The 12,622-nt window shown below is 50.5% G+C and overlaps 1 protein-coding gene across 14 annotated transcripts in view; it reads left to right on the top strand.

Annotated features, from left to right (window-relative positions):
• KDM5C (lysine demethylase 5C) overlaps positions 1-12,219 on the top strand; it is a 31,901-nt gene extending 19,682 nt beyond the window's left edge. For 4 of the 14 annotated variants that reach the window (XM_082445076.1, XM_082445075.1, XM_082445085.1 and 1 more), the window contains 14 exons: positions 473-592; positions 702-896; positions 5,245-5,426; positions 5,516-5,640; positions 5,769-5,916; positions 6,540-6,645; positions 7,365-7,723; positions 8,337-8,475; positions 8,964-9,143; positions 9,305-9,442; positions 9,626-10,225; positions 10,505-10,574; positions 10,709-10,908; positions 11,017-12,219. In XM_082445076.1, the coding sequence (XP_082301202.1) occupies positions 473-592; positions 702-896; positions 5,245-5,426; positions 5,516-5,640; positions 5,769-5,916; positions 6,540-6,645; positions 7,365-7,723; positions 8,337-8,475; positions 8,964-9,143; positions 9,305-9,442; positions 9,626-10,225; positions 10,505-10,574; positions 10,709-10,908; positions 11,017-11,376 (2,922 nt within the window). In that variant the 3' untranslated portion in view covers positions 11,377-12,219. Of the gene's footprint in view, positions 1-472; positions 593-701; positions 897-5,244; positions 5,427-5,515; positions 5,641-5,768; positions 5,917-6,539; positions 6,646-7,364; positions 7,724-8,336; positions 8,476-8,963; positions 9,144-9,304; positions 9,443-9,625; positions 10,226-10,501; positions 10,584-10,708; positions 10,909-11,016 lie in introns of all 14 variants that reach the window. The other 10 variants (XM_082445074.1, XM_082445080.1, XM_082445073.1 and 7 more) reach the window with 7 other exon arrangements.
• Positions 12,220-12,622: the final 403 nt, after the last annotated feature.

The following is a 12,622-nucleotide window of genomic DNA, read 5'->3' as shown; positions in this document are numbered from 1 at the left end:
CATAGGAGGCTATTTTTAATATAGTCTAGAGGCATGTTATTTAGGATCATTAAGGTGAATGCCAAAATAATCAGAAGAGGTGAAAATGAATGGCTCTGGGGAATGGAGAATGGCAGGGTCTGCTGATTTTGTAACAAATCTTGTAGAACCACTTGGCTCTTGAAACTGCTTACATGACTGGTAACAAAAATTAATGAAAAAACATGTCCAGCTTAATGAAAAGTGATGTTCTGAATTTTTAAAAAATTATTAGGGAAGTTAAAATATTTTGGTATGTACATTTCCTGCTTTTGACTCATTTTCCTGTCATCACAAATCAAAACCTTGAGAGCAGAGACCAATGGTCCTTTCTTTCGGAGTTGGAGGGTCTGGGAATCTGTTGTCAGACTGTGTTCCCTGAGACTTTCCTTCCTCTCCTTAAGGACCCTGCACTTAGATCTCTGTCTCAATGACCTTGGCTTTTCTTCCTCAGGTTGTCCGCACAAACCAGTGTGCAGGAGAATTTGTCATTACCTTCCCTCGTGCTTACCACAGTGGCTTTAACCAAGGCTACAACTTTGCTGAGGCTGTCAACTTTTGCACTGCTGACTGGGTGAGTCTGGAGTGTGATGGGATGGCAGGGAGAAGCAGGAGGGTTGTGGGGAGGCTGAGGCACCATCGCCTCCAGACTTGGCCATACTCAACCTTGAACCTGTCCACAGCTGCCGGCTGGGCGCCAGTGCATTGAGCACTACCGCCGGCTCCGAAGATATTGTGTCTTCTCCCATGAGGAACTCATCTGCAAGATGGCTGCCTGTCCAGAGAAGCTGGACCTGAACCTGGCAGCAGCTGTGCATAAGGAGATGTTCATCATGGTGCAGGAGGAGCGGCGTCTACGAAAGGCCCTGCTAGAGAAGGTGGGTGGTGGGGAGAGTGCCCTGGATTGGGTACCCTATTGTGGCAGAGGTGGGGGGGGAGGAAGAAGTAGAAGATGTAGCCTCTCCTCTTGGGGAGTAGTGAAAAGAACTAGACACATCTGGATTGGAAACTACAATTCCATTCTCTACCATTTACTAATAACTGTTAGTAAGTTAATTTACTTCACTGAGCATCAGTATCCCCATCTGAAAAAAAATGGGGATGATAATAGTGCTTATCTTTTGGGATAGTTGAGTGGATTTAAGATGTTTGTTAAGTAAGTGACCCATAGCAGGTGCTGTTATTGCTAATGATGTTATTGCATCCTTATTTAAATAACCCAGGACCAACTGACATATGAAACCCCCACTTGCTGGTAAGCTGGATAACCTTTTCAAGTTACTTAACCTCTCATAGTCTCACTTTCCCACTCTAAAATGGAAATAAATACCAACTTGCAGGGTGGTTGTAAAGCTTGAGTAAGGTGATTTATGTCAAAGCATCTATTGCTCCACTTGCAGTGTAGCAGTTGCTATTGTAATATTAGTACATGAAGAAAATGATAGAAATATGGAACATTTCTTAAGAAATGCCATTTTATTACACTCATATAGTTCAGTAGCTCAAACTAGGTTAATATTACTGAGTAGAAGGCGGTCTTCCTTTAATAGATTTCTCATAGCATGCCAGTTTTGTTTGTAGATGAGTGGGACCGCTGTTCATGTAGTTCAGCTGCCTTCTTAAAGCTCCAAACTTGCCCAGTTAGGGAGTTGACTTAGTGAGAGTCCTCCATAGGATTACAAAGGAATGCTGGTCCTGAGGAATCCCTTGCTGGATCCCTTTTCTTAAAATAAGAAAATTTAGGGTAATACTTTCTTATTTTAAAGCTCATTTATAACTTTCCTATGAACATGGGTTGTAAGGAGAATTGCAGCTATGGTAAGTGTTGGAAGTCTGGGGCCTGTCAGTTTGTGGTATTAGTTGGTGAGCCCCTGGGCTTTTCTAGGCATCATTTGCTCTCTCTGTTCAGTGCTGTTGTTGAATGATCACTCTGGGGCTGTGCTACACTACAGAAGGAGTCAAAGCAAGGTGGGAAAAGATGTTTCCATCCTAACACTCAGAATTCTCTACGCTTGGCCCTTACCTAAGGAGAAGGGTTCTGGACCCCGTAAATTCTGTAAAAGATTGTGTGTGTGTGTTTGAGTCCTTTTCTGGGGAGAGGGCTCATAGCTTGCATCCAGTTCTCAAAGGAGTCCATGATCCAAGAATACCTAGGGGCTTCATCCTTTGAGCAGCATTCTCTGGCTTCAGAATCAAAATAAGCTGCAGTCAGATTCTCACTTTGGGCAAGTTACTCTCTCTGAGACTTAGTTTCCTCCTTAGCAAAATGAGACAGGCCTGTGAAATAGGTATCCTTATCTGAAGATTAGAGCCAATATCAGTAAATATTTGTTGAGCACCTATTCTTATTTCCCCTCCTATAGTCATCATGTTGTACATTGGATCCCCCAAACTTATTTATCTTCTCACTGGAAGTTTGTATCCTTTGAGCAGCGTCTCCATATTTTCCCTACCTCCCTAGCCCTTGGCCACCACCATGCTACTGTTTCTTTTTTTTTTTTCTTTCTGGCTGCATTGCAAGCCGGCTTGCAGGATCTGTTCCCTGACCAGGGATTGAACCCAGGCCTCGGCAGTGAAAGCCCGGAATCCTAACCACTAGGCCACCAGGGAACTCCCACTACTCTGTTTCTATGAGTTTGGCTTTTTTAGATTCCATATATAAGTGATATCCTATAATACTTGTCTTTTTTTGTCTGATTTGTTTGACTTAGTATAATGTCCTCAAGGTCCATCCATGTTGTCACAATGGCAGGATTTATGTCTTATGGCTGAATAATATTCCATTTATATGTGTATGTATGTATACACACACAGACACCCCCCACATCTTTATCCATTCATCCACTAATGGACTCTTAGGTTATTTCCATATTTTGGCTATTGTGAATAATGCTGCAGTCAACATGGGAGTGCAGATATCTCCTTGAGATCCTAGTTTCATTTCCTTTGGATAAATACCCAGAAGAGGGATTGCTGGATCATATGGTAGTTCTATTTTTAATTTTTTTTTTTTTTTTTAATTTTTATTTATTTATTTATTATTTTTGGCTGTGTTGGGTCTTCGTTTCTGTGCAAGGGCTTTCTCTATTTGCGGCGAGTGGGGGCCACTCTTCATCGCGGTGCGCGGGCCTCTCACTGTCGCGGCCTCTCTTGTTGCGGAGCACAGGCTCCAGACGCGCAGGCTCAGTAGGTGTGGCTCACGGGTCTAGTTGCTCCGTGGCATGTGGGATCTTCCCAGACCAGGGCTCGAACCCGTGTCCCCTGCATTGGCAGGCAGATTCTCAACCACTGCACCACCAGGGAAGGCCTATTTTTAATTTTTTGAGGAGCCTTCGTACTGTTTTCCAAAGCGGCTGCACCAATTCGCATTCTCACCACAGTGCACAAAGGTTCCTTTGTCTCCACATTCTCTCCAACACTTGTTATCTCTTGTCTTTTTGATAATAAGCCATTCTGACAGGTGTGAGGTGATAGTTATGGTTTTGATTTGCATTCCCTGATGATTAATGATGTTGTACATCTTTTCATGTACCTATTGGCCATTTGTATGTCTTCTTTGGAAAAACATCTATTCAGGTCCTTTGCCCAATTTTTATTCGGGTTGTTTGGTTTTTTGCTGTTGAGTTGTATGATTCCTTTATATATTTTGGATATTAACCGTTTAGCAGATAGATGGTTTGCGGATATTTTCTCCCATTCCATGGGTTGCCTTTTCATTTTGTTGATAGTTTCTTTTGCTGTGCAGATGCTTTTTAGTTTGATGTAGTCCCACTTATTTATTTTTGCTTTTGTTGCTTGTGCTTTTTAGGTATCATGTACAAGAAATCATTGCTAAGACCAATGTCCAGGAGCATTTTCCCTATATTTCCTTCTAGGAGTTTTATGGTTTCAGGTCTTATGTTTAAGTCTTTAATCCATTTCAAGTTAATTTTTGTGAGTGATATAAGATAAAGGTCCAGTTTCATTCTTCCACATATGATTATCCAGTTTTCCCAGGACCAGTTATCAAAGAGACTATCCTTTCTCCATTGAGTATTCTTGGCTTCCTTGTCAAATATTAGTTAACTGTTTATACGAGAGTTTATTTTTGGGCTTAATTCTGTTCCATTGGTCTGTTTTTATGCCATTACCATACTGTTTTGATTACTATAGCTTTGTAATATAGTTTGAAATCAGGAAACTTCATACCTCCAGCTTTGTTTTTCTTTCTCAAGATTACTTTGGCTCTTCAGGGCCTTTTGTAGTTCTACTATTCTAAGTGCTAAGATACTTTTCTAAGTCCTTAGTCACTTTACCTTTGTTAATCCTCATAACAACCCAATGAGGATAGTACTGTTGTCTCCATTTTACAAAGTAGGGAAACTGAAACACAGAGAGGTTTAAATAATTTACTCAATATCAGTGCAGCTAGGTTTGTAATGTGCAGTGGACTCATCTTATGAGCAGGATTTGTAATGTGCAGAGCGCATTTGTGGCAGAGCAGGATTTGTAATGTACAATGGACTTATGCAGAAGTTAGGTTGGTGTAGAAGACAAAAACGTTAGAATCAAAATTTCCCTCTAAAATCCCTAAAATTGCCCATAATGTATAGCATTATATTGTCTTTCAGTTACTCCAAGATAGCTGGCTTTTCCTCCATTTTTGGAAGGGATTGCTTTTTCTTCATCTAATCAACAGATAAAGTCATTGGCTTAGGTTTGGAGGCCATGTTTTTTTTGGGGGGGGAAAATTGTATCTTTAAACACTGAACACAAGCACGTAGAGTTTATTTCTCTAAGTTATAGATGTGTGTGCAGTGTGCTGATAAAGCAGCCAGCACAGTGCCTGGAACACAGTGGGCACTGAGTGCCTGGAAGCTAGCATTATTCCCCAGTACATGGCACTTCTCTTGGCCACTTCCACGTATTGCCATCTCTCTGGTGCCTTGGTCCACCACTTTCCTCACCTTCTCTCACCCCGAAGGTCCTTTCTGCTGATCTGAATCTTACCTGATTTTTCTCCCTCTCAGCCCACACTGATCTTAGCCTGCTTCATGTGATTCCCCCAGCTTTGAGAGTTTGGACTTCACAAAGGCAGTGTGCTCTGTGGAGTTTTGTCTCCCCCACAGCTCTTAGCACAGATTTGAGTCTAATGTGGGGCTCAGTGAGTCTACTGTGGGGCTCAGTGGTGGCTGAGTTAGGGGTTTCTGCAGCCCTCTTCTTGTTCTATATAATGAACACCCCCAGGGCATCACGGAAGCTGAGCGAGAGGCTTTTGAGCTGCTCCCGGATGATGAGCGCCAGTGCATCAAGTGCAAGACCACGTGCTTTCTATCAGCCCTAGCCTGCTATGACTGCCCAGACGGCCTTGTCTGCCTTTCCCACATCAATGACCTCTGCAAGTGCTCCAGTAGCCGGCAGTACCTGCGGTGAGCAGGGGGCCTACCTGGAGGAAGTGGGCTGAGGAGGGGGATGCAGAACTGGGCCAGATGTGCTCTTCCGTGACCTCTTCCTCCAGATATCGGTACACCTTGGATGAGCTCCCTGCCATGCTCCATAAGCTGAAGGTCCGGGCTGAGTCCTTTGACACCTGGGCCAACAAAGTGCGAGTGGCCCTGGAGGTGGAGGATGGGCGGAAGCGCAGTGAGTGATGGGGGGACGGAGGGACTCCACAGGCAAGTTCTATTCCCTTTTCTTCTGTACTCCCCCACCCCTTTCCTCTGCCTTTACTCAATACTGCCTACTCCTTGCTGCTCTCATTCTCTCTCCAGGCCTTGAAGAGCTGAGGGCACTAGAGTCTGAGGCCCGTGAGCGGAGATTTCCTAACAGTGAGCTGCTGCAGCGACTAAAGAACTGCCTGAGCGAGGCAGAGGCTTGCGTGTCCCGGGCTCTGGGGCTGGTCAGCGGCCAGGAAGCTGGGTATGGCAGCTTGAGGCGTTGGGCACAGGTAGCCTGCTGAGGAGCCAGCACCTAGGAGGAGGACTATGGCGGGGGGAGGGGTGGACTCTGAGTACCATTAGGCAGATGACATCAGCAGGAAGCTGACAAGCACTGCAGTTGGAGGCGTTGGGGAGGGCAAGGAGGCCAGGCAACTAGAGTGGAGGGGAGCGCCTCAGTGCTAAGAAAACTAGGAATGTTTCTTTTTATCAGTACCTGAAGGTACTGATTTCAGACAGGCCGAGGGATTTTGTGGGCAGGGAGGTGTTGTGGGAGGTTTAGGGACAAGAAAAGGACACAGAAGCATAAACTGATCATAGAGTTCACAGTAGAAGATGGATTAAAATTGTCCAGCTTCTGTTACCATCAATTTCTAAGCTTCCCCCACCAAATATATACTATATTCCTCTCTTCTAATTCTTTCCCCCCATCATATGAACTTGCACGTATCTTAAAACCCTCCCTCTAACCTGGGCATTTGTGGGGAACTGTGAAGTATGAGAGGTCAAGGTGGGCAGGGATGAGGAAAGGTGTTGGGCCTTAGCACAGAGATGGAGGGAGGGGACTGGGTTTGGACTTGAAACCCTACATGTGAAACTCCATAGCCCCTACAGGGTGGCTGGTCTACAGATGACCCTGGCTGAGCTCCGGGCCTTTCTGGACCAGATGAACAACCTGCCTTGTGCCATGCACCAGATTGGGGATGTCAAGGTGAGGAAGGGTGGACTTGAAGTGCTGCTGAGGGATCGGGGGGGATTGGGGGACCTGAGCAGCAGGCCATTCTTGGCTTCTTTCAGAAGTTGCAAGTATTTGGGCAAGACAGGATGCACGTGTGACAATAACGGGAGGTAGGAGGCAACAGGTTTTTAGCAAATTGCCTCTTAGAAATGGGATTTGAGGGACAGGTGACAAGGGTACAGGTACAGGATGCATAGTCAAGGGAAGGTTTCCTGGTGGAGGTGGAAGAGGAGAAAGGAAGTAACAAGGATGTTTGTGGGCCTGGAAAGCTGAGTCAAGTTCAGGAAGGTAGAGAAGTGGGATGGAGAGGGCAGTGGACACCAGTATGAGTGTAGAGATTGTGAGAAGGCCAAGCATAGCAGAGCATTTTTAGGACAGAGGGTCTCCTGATGCTATACATCAAAATCCTCTGGGGACTTAAATAAAGCACAGGCTCCTGACCAACCCCTATTAAGAATCTCAAGGAGAGGACCCAGAGAGCTGCATTTTAACAGATGCCACAGGGTATTCTATCAGGCAGTGAGTGTTGGGAACCACTGCTTGGGGCCTGGCAAAGGAAGAGAGCCCAGCCCGTGCTAGGCTCTGCTCGCAAATACTGGGGGGTAAGAAGGTAGGTAGGGCAGGGGTATGTGGTGGTGGGACTTCTGTGTGAGCCCTGCTGAGGAGTTTGTTCTTTATCTGTGTCCTGGTAGGGTATTCTGGAACAGGTGGAAGCCTACCAGGTTGAAGCCCGTGAGGCCCTGGCCTCATTGCCCTCCAGTCCGGGGCTCCTGCAGTCCCTGCTGGAGAGAGGGCGGCAGCTGGGGGTGGAGGTACCTGAGGCCCAGCAGCTCCAGCGGCAGGTGGAACAGGCGCGATGGCTGGATGAGATGAAACGCACACTGGCCCCCTCAGCCCGAAGGGGCACCCTGGCTGTCATGCGGGGACTGTTGGTCGCGGGTGCCAGTGTAGCCCCTAGCCCTGCTGTGGACAAGGCCCGAGCTGAACTGCAGGAGCTACTGACCATTGCTGAACGCTGGGAGGAGAAGGCCCATCTCTGCCTGGAGGCCAGGTGGGTCTAGCTTCTTCCCCTCCCTGCTCTACCGCAACCTTCAAAGTTTAGCAGAGAAGCTGAAGATGATTCCCATGGGTGGCCTTCGGCACCAGACTCCTGTGTTGGTGTATTGACTATCCTTGCCTTTTTTGTTTCCTATCTTTTTTTTTTTTTTTAAAACTCCATATTACACGTAGAGGCAGAGATAGTCTTACGAGAAGCAGAGATGGACAGATACAGAGCTATATAGAGGACTAGCTCCACAGGCTGACGTGTGCACACACTCACAAGCACAAGTACCAAAAGGCAGATGGACAGGTGTCAGTAGAAAGACACCATGCATGGGACAATCTGACAAACTGCAGCACCAGGTTAATACTGCAGGTTGTGTGTGTAGGCACTGCCAACAGGCTGACAGACTGGTGGACAAGCAGAGGCATGGAGGTATGGCAGAAGTTGGGTGCGTGCAATCTGGAGCAAGCAGGGACTGACAGCCACGCGTAGGCGAAATACAAGCAAATAGGCCCAAGCGGCAGCCCCAGGGGCTCATACCGCTGTATCTGGAAGTCAGGCTGGGCTTCTGGTCAGGCAGACCACCCCACACTGAGGCCTCTCTTTTCCCTACCTTTAGGCAGAAGCATCCACCAGCCACGCTTGAGGCCATAATTCATGAGGCAGAAAACATCCCTGTTCACCTGCCCAACATCCAGGCTCTCAAGGAGGCTCTTGCTAAGGCCCGGGCCTGGATTGCTGATGTGGACGAGATCCAAGTGAGGACCCTGTTGCCCTCCTCCCCCCGCTTCACCCGACACCTTCAGTCCAGCTGGGAGAGATGGCATACATTGCGTTGTGCTGGGTTGAGTTGGGTTGGCTAGAGAGAGGAAGGGGTCACAGCACATCGTGAGGAGGCAAAACGTGCTTGGTGAGCAGTGTGAAGAAGGGTTGCAAGGCTGGCCTGAGGGAAGATAGGATGCTGGTTAGGATGAGAATGGTGGGGGGCAGGGAGGATAGAAGAGGCAAACCACAACAAAATAACTAGTCTGCTGGTCCTGGGAACTGACTGGATATCCAGAGGCTGAGCCAATGGATGTACGAGTTGTAAGAGAGAGCCAGGTGGGTGTGCCTGCCTTAGGATGATCCCTGTTTTTTCTGCCTCAAGACTGTGATTCCAGTCTGTCTTCCCAGCTCAGGGCCAGGCACAGAGTAGCATCTTAGATGTTGGCAAGTTGAACTGAGCTTTCTCTTGCCCCTGTCCCAGAATGGTGATCACTACCCCTGCCTGGATGACTTGGAGGGCCTGGTGGCTGTTGGCCGGGACCTACCTGTGGGGTTGGAGGAGCTGAGACAGCTAGAGCTGCAGGTACTGACGGCGCACTCCTGGAGAGAGAAGGCTTCCAAGACCTTTCTCAAGAAGAATTCTTGCTACACTCTGCTGGAGGTGAGTGAGGCCTAGGATCCTGACCCACAGCCTCTCCTGCCTCTGGCCCAGCTGTTGTGAGACAGCTCATATGAGTGGGGCTTTGGGGGTGCTGGGCAGGGGAGGGAGGGGGTGGGAGTGAGGGGAAGCCTGGACATTCCTCCTCTGTCTGCTTGCCTCAGGTGCTCTGCCCGTGTGCAGACGCCGGCTCAGACAGCACCAAGCGCAGCCGGTGGATGGAGAAGGAGCTGGGGTTGTACAAATCTGACACAGAGTTGCTGGGGCTGTCTGCGCAGGACCTCAGGGACCCAGGCTCTGTGGTAAGGAGCTTGGGCCCAGATGGGGAGAAGAGCCTGGTGACGATAGTGTCTGAGCCAGGTGGCCATGAGCAGACCACTTGCTCCCTGGGCCTCAGTTCTCCTGGTTTGGGAGTGGGGTATTCATGGTGCCAGAGAAGGAGGGTTGGGGTGCTGACCTCTCCTCCCCTGTCCTGGGCACGGCAGATCGTGGCCTTCAAGGAGGGGGAACAGAAGGAGAAGGAGGGAATTCTGCAGCTGCGTCGCACCAACTCCGCCAAGCCCAGTCCACTGGCATCATCGACCACAGCTTCCTCTGCATCCTCCATCTGTGTGTGTGGGCAGGTGCCATCCGGGGTGGGAGCTCTACAGTGTGACCTGTGTCAGGACTGGTTCCATGGGCGATGTGTGTCGGTACCCCGCCTCCTCAGTTCCCCAAGGCCCAGTCCCACCTCATCCCCACTGCTGGCCTGGTGGGAGTGGGACACCAAATTCTTGTGTCCGCTGTGCATGCGCTCACGGCGCCCACGCCTGGAGACCATCCTGGCACTGCTGGTAGCGCTGCAGAGACTGCCTGTGCGGCTGCCTGAGGGTGAGGCCCTGCAGTGCCTCACAGAGAGGGCCATCAGCTGGCAAGGCCGTGCCAGGCAGGCTCTGGCCTCTGAGGATGTGACTGCTCTGTTGGGACGGCTGGCCGAGCTTCGCCAGCGGCTGCAGGCTGAACCCAGGCCCGAGGAGCCCCCTACCTACCCTTCAGCCCCTGCCTCTGACCCTCTCAGAGAAGGCAGTGGCAAGGATATGCCTAAGGTGAGCTGCACAGCCCAGCTCTTTCGCCCTCAAATTCCTGTCTCCTAGCCCTTGCCCTTACTTAGGCTCCAGCCCTGTCCCTGCTCTCTGACTTTTGGTCTCCTTTGGCCTGGCCTCCCTGCCCCGTTCTGCCTCCTCTCCAGATCCCTGCAATGCTCCATGCCGGCAGCCTGTGTCTGTCCTCCTCCCGGAGGTGGAGGGTCCCAAGTCTGAGGTTGTGGGGGAGCAATCGGGCCTGGTTCTTCAGTTACCACTAACTGTCCTTGCTCTCTTCGGCAGGTGCAGGGGTTGCTGGAGAATGGAGACAGCATGACCAGTCCTGAGAAGGTAGCCCCGGGGGAGGGCTCAGGTAAGAGAGGTAGGTTTAGGTGTGGGTAGGCTGTTTATTGGATCTCACCAGAGTGACCGACGTGGTCCTCGTCTCTGTCGTGGGGGTACGACCGGGAGCAGCCTCTAACCCAGCTTGTCCCCGCAACCCCTCAGACCTGGAGCTGCTGTCCTCGCTGTTGCCACAGTTGACTGGCCCTGTGTTGGAGCTGCCTGAGGCAACCCGGGCCCCCCTGGAGGAGCTCATGTTGGAGGGGGATCTGCTTGAGGTGACCCTGGATGAGAACCACAGCATCTGGCAGCTGCTGCAGGCTGGGCAGCCTCCAAACCTGGAGCGGATCCGCACACTTCTGGAGGTGAGGAGAGGAGGGATCATGGGCAGGGGTGGGAGGTCAGGCCAAGCAGGCAGGGAGCCCAGGCCTGACCACTGTCCCGCACCTCTTTTTGCCCGTTGGTGATCACAGCTGGAGAAGGCAGAGCGCCATGGGAGCCGAGCACGGGGCCGGGCGCTGGAGAGGCGGCGGCGGCGGAAGGTGGATCGGGTTGGGGAGGGCGATGACCCAGCCCGAGAGGAGCTAGAGCCAAAGAGGGTACGGAGCTCAGGGCCAGAGGCCGAGGAGGCCCAGGAGGAGGAGGAGCTGGAGGAGGAGACTGGGGGTGAGGGCCCACCCCTGCCCACCACTGACAGCCCCGGCACCCAGGAGAACCAGAATGGCTTGGAGCCGGCGCTAGGGGCCAGTTCAGGCTCCTCGGCCCCTTTCTCCACTTTGACTCCCCGGCTGCACGTGCCCTGTCCGCAGCAGCCGCCTCAGCAACAATTGTGACAGTGGCTGAGCCTAGCACAGACCCCAACAGAGACCCCTTGGCCTCAAGGATCCTCTTTCTGACCATCAGGCCTGCTTCTTGGGAGGTGGGCGAGTAGGGGGGATGGCCACCCCCCCACCCCAGCCCATCCCCGAGTCCCTTGACTTTTATATTCTGACTCCAAGGTATTGTTCAGACCTCAGCTCCTGGGGGCCGGCCCCTGGAGTCCCCCTCCCTGGTAGCCTCTAACCAGCATTCCCAGACACCTGAGGCAGATAGACAGATGGGCAGGTGGGCAGGGGGGTGGCTGGGGCTGGGCCGGCACCATTCCAGAGACACGGCCAGTGCATATGCAAACTGGGGGAATCTCCTCTCCCTTCTCTCCCCAGTTGTGGCCCTCGCCAGGCCATGCTACACTAACCTCACCTCCCCGTCTCACTCTTTCTCCTCCTTCCCCTCTTCTCCTGCCTCCCTCCTCCCTCCTCCCTCCTCCCTTTGCCTCCTTCTCCTCCCTTCCCCTGACTGTTCCACCCAGGAGGAGGAAACTTCACATAGCTGTGCTCACAGTTTTTTATTTTAAGTGAGTTTGGTTGGGGAGCAGAGCAGGGCTCCCTGTGATCTGAAGAAAGCTTTTGGTGCTTGTCCTCACTACCACCTTGATCTTCCCTCCATGTCCTGCCCTGTCTCCTTTCCTCCTCCTGGGTTCATGTTGTAATAAAAGAAGATTGTTGGTGTGTAATTAATTTGTTCAAAAGAAAAAAAAAGCAAAACAAGAAACTTGGTTCCAACTGAAGCCTATTTTAATTTTATTTTATTATTTTCCTCTTGTTAGAAATAAAACCCTTAGCAACATTTTTTGGAAACATGTTTCTGAAGTGCATTTCTCTTTGGTGGGGGAGAACAGCGTCTCCATTACCTGTCAGTGGAGGAGCTGCAGTGCTGGTGGGAGCATGAGGGCTGAAGCCAGGGAGCTCTGGGTTCTGAAACTGAGTTCTACCAGGTTCTCCTTAACCATGGGCAAGACATCCCAAGTCTCCTCCCACTCCACTCCTGAGCCAGTTTTCCCCATCTCCCAACAGATAGGCCCTGGCACCTCTCACTAAACTCCTGCCGCAGCCTCCTCCAACTTTATGCCTTCCAGTCTATCCTCTTCAAGCCTCCAGAGGGGTTTTTTGTTTTCTTTCTCGGCTTGATTGAGGTATAATTTATACACCGTAAAATTTACCTGTTTTAAATGTACAATTCATTGATTCAGAGGGATGTTTC

This window comes from Balaenoptera physalus, assembly GCF_965194825.1.
Source record: "Balaenoptera physalus genome assembly, chromosome: X".
Classification (NCBI taxonomy): domain Eukaryota; kingdom Metazoa; phylum Chordata; class Mammalia; order Artiodactyla; family Balaenopteridae; genus Balaenoptera; species Balaenoptera physalus.
The sequence above is the reverse complement of the archived record's forward strand: the minus strand, read 5'-3'. Positions and strand labels throughout refer to the sequence as shown.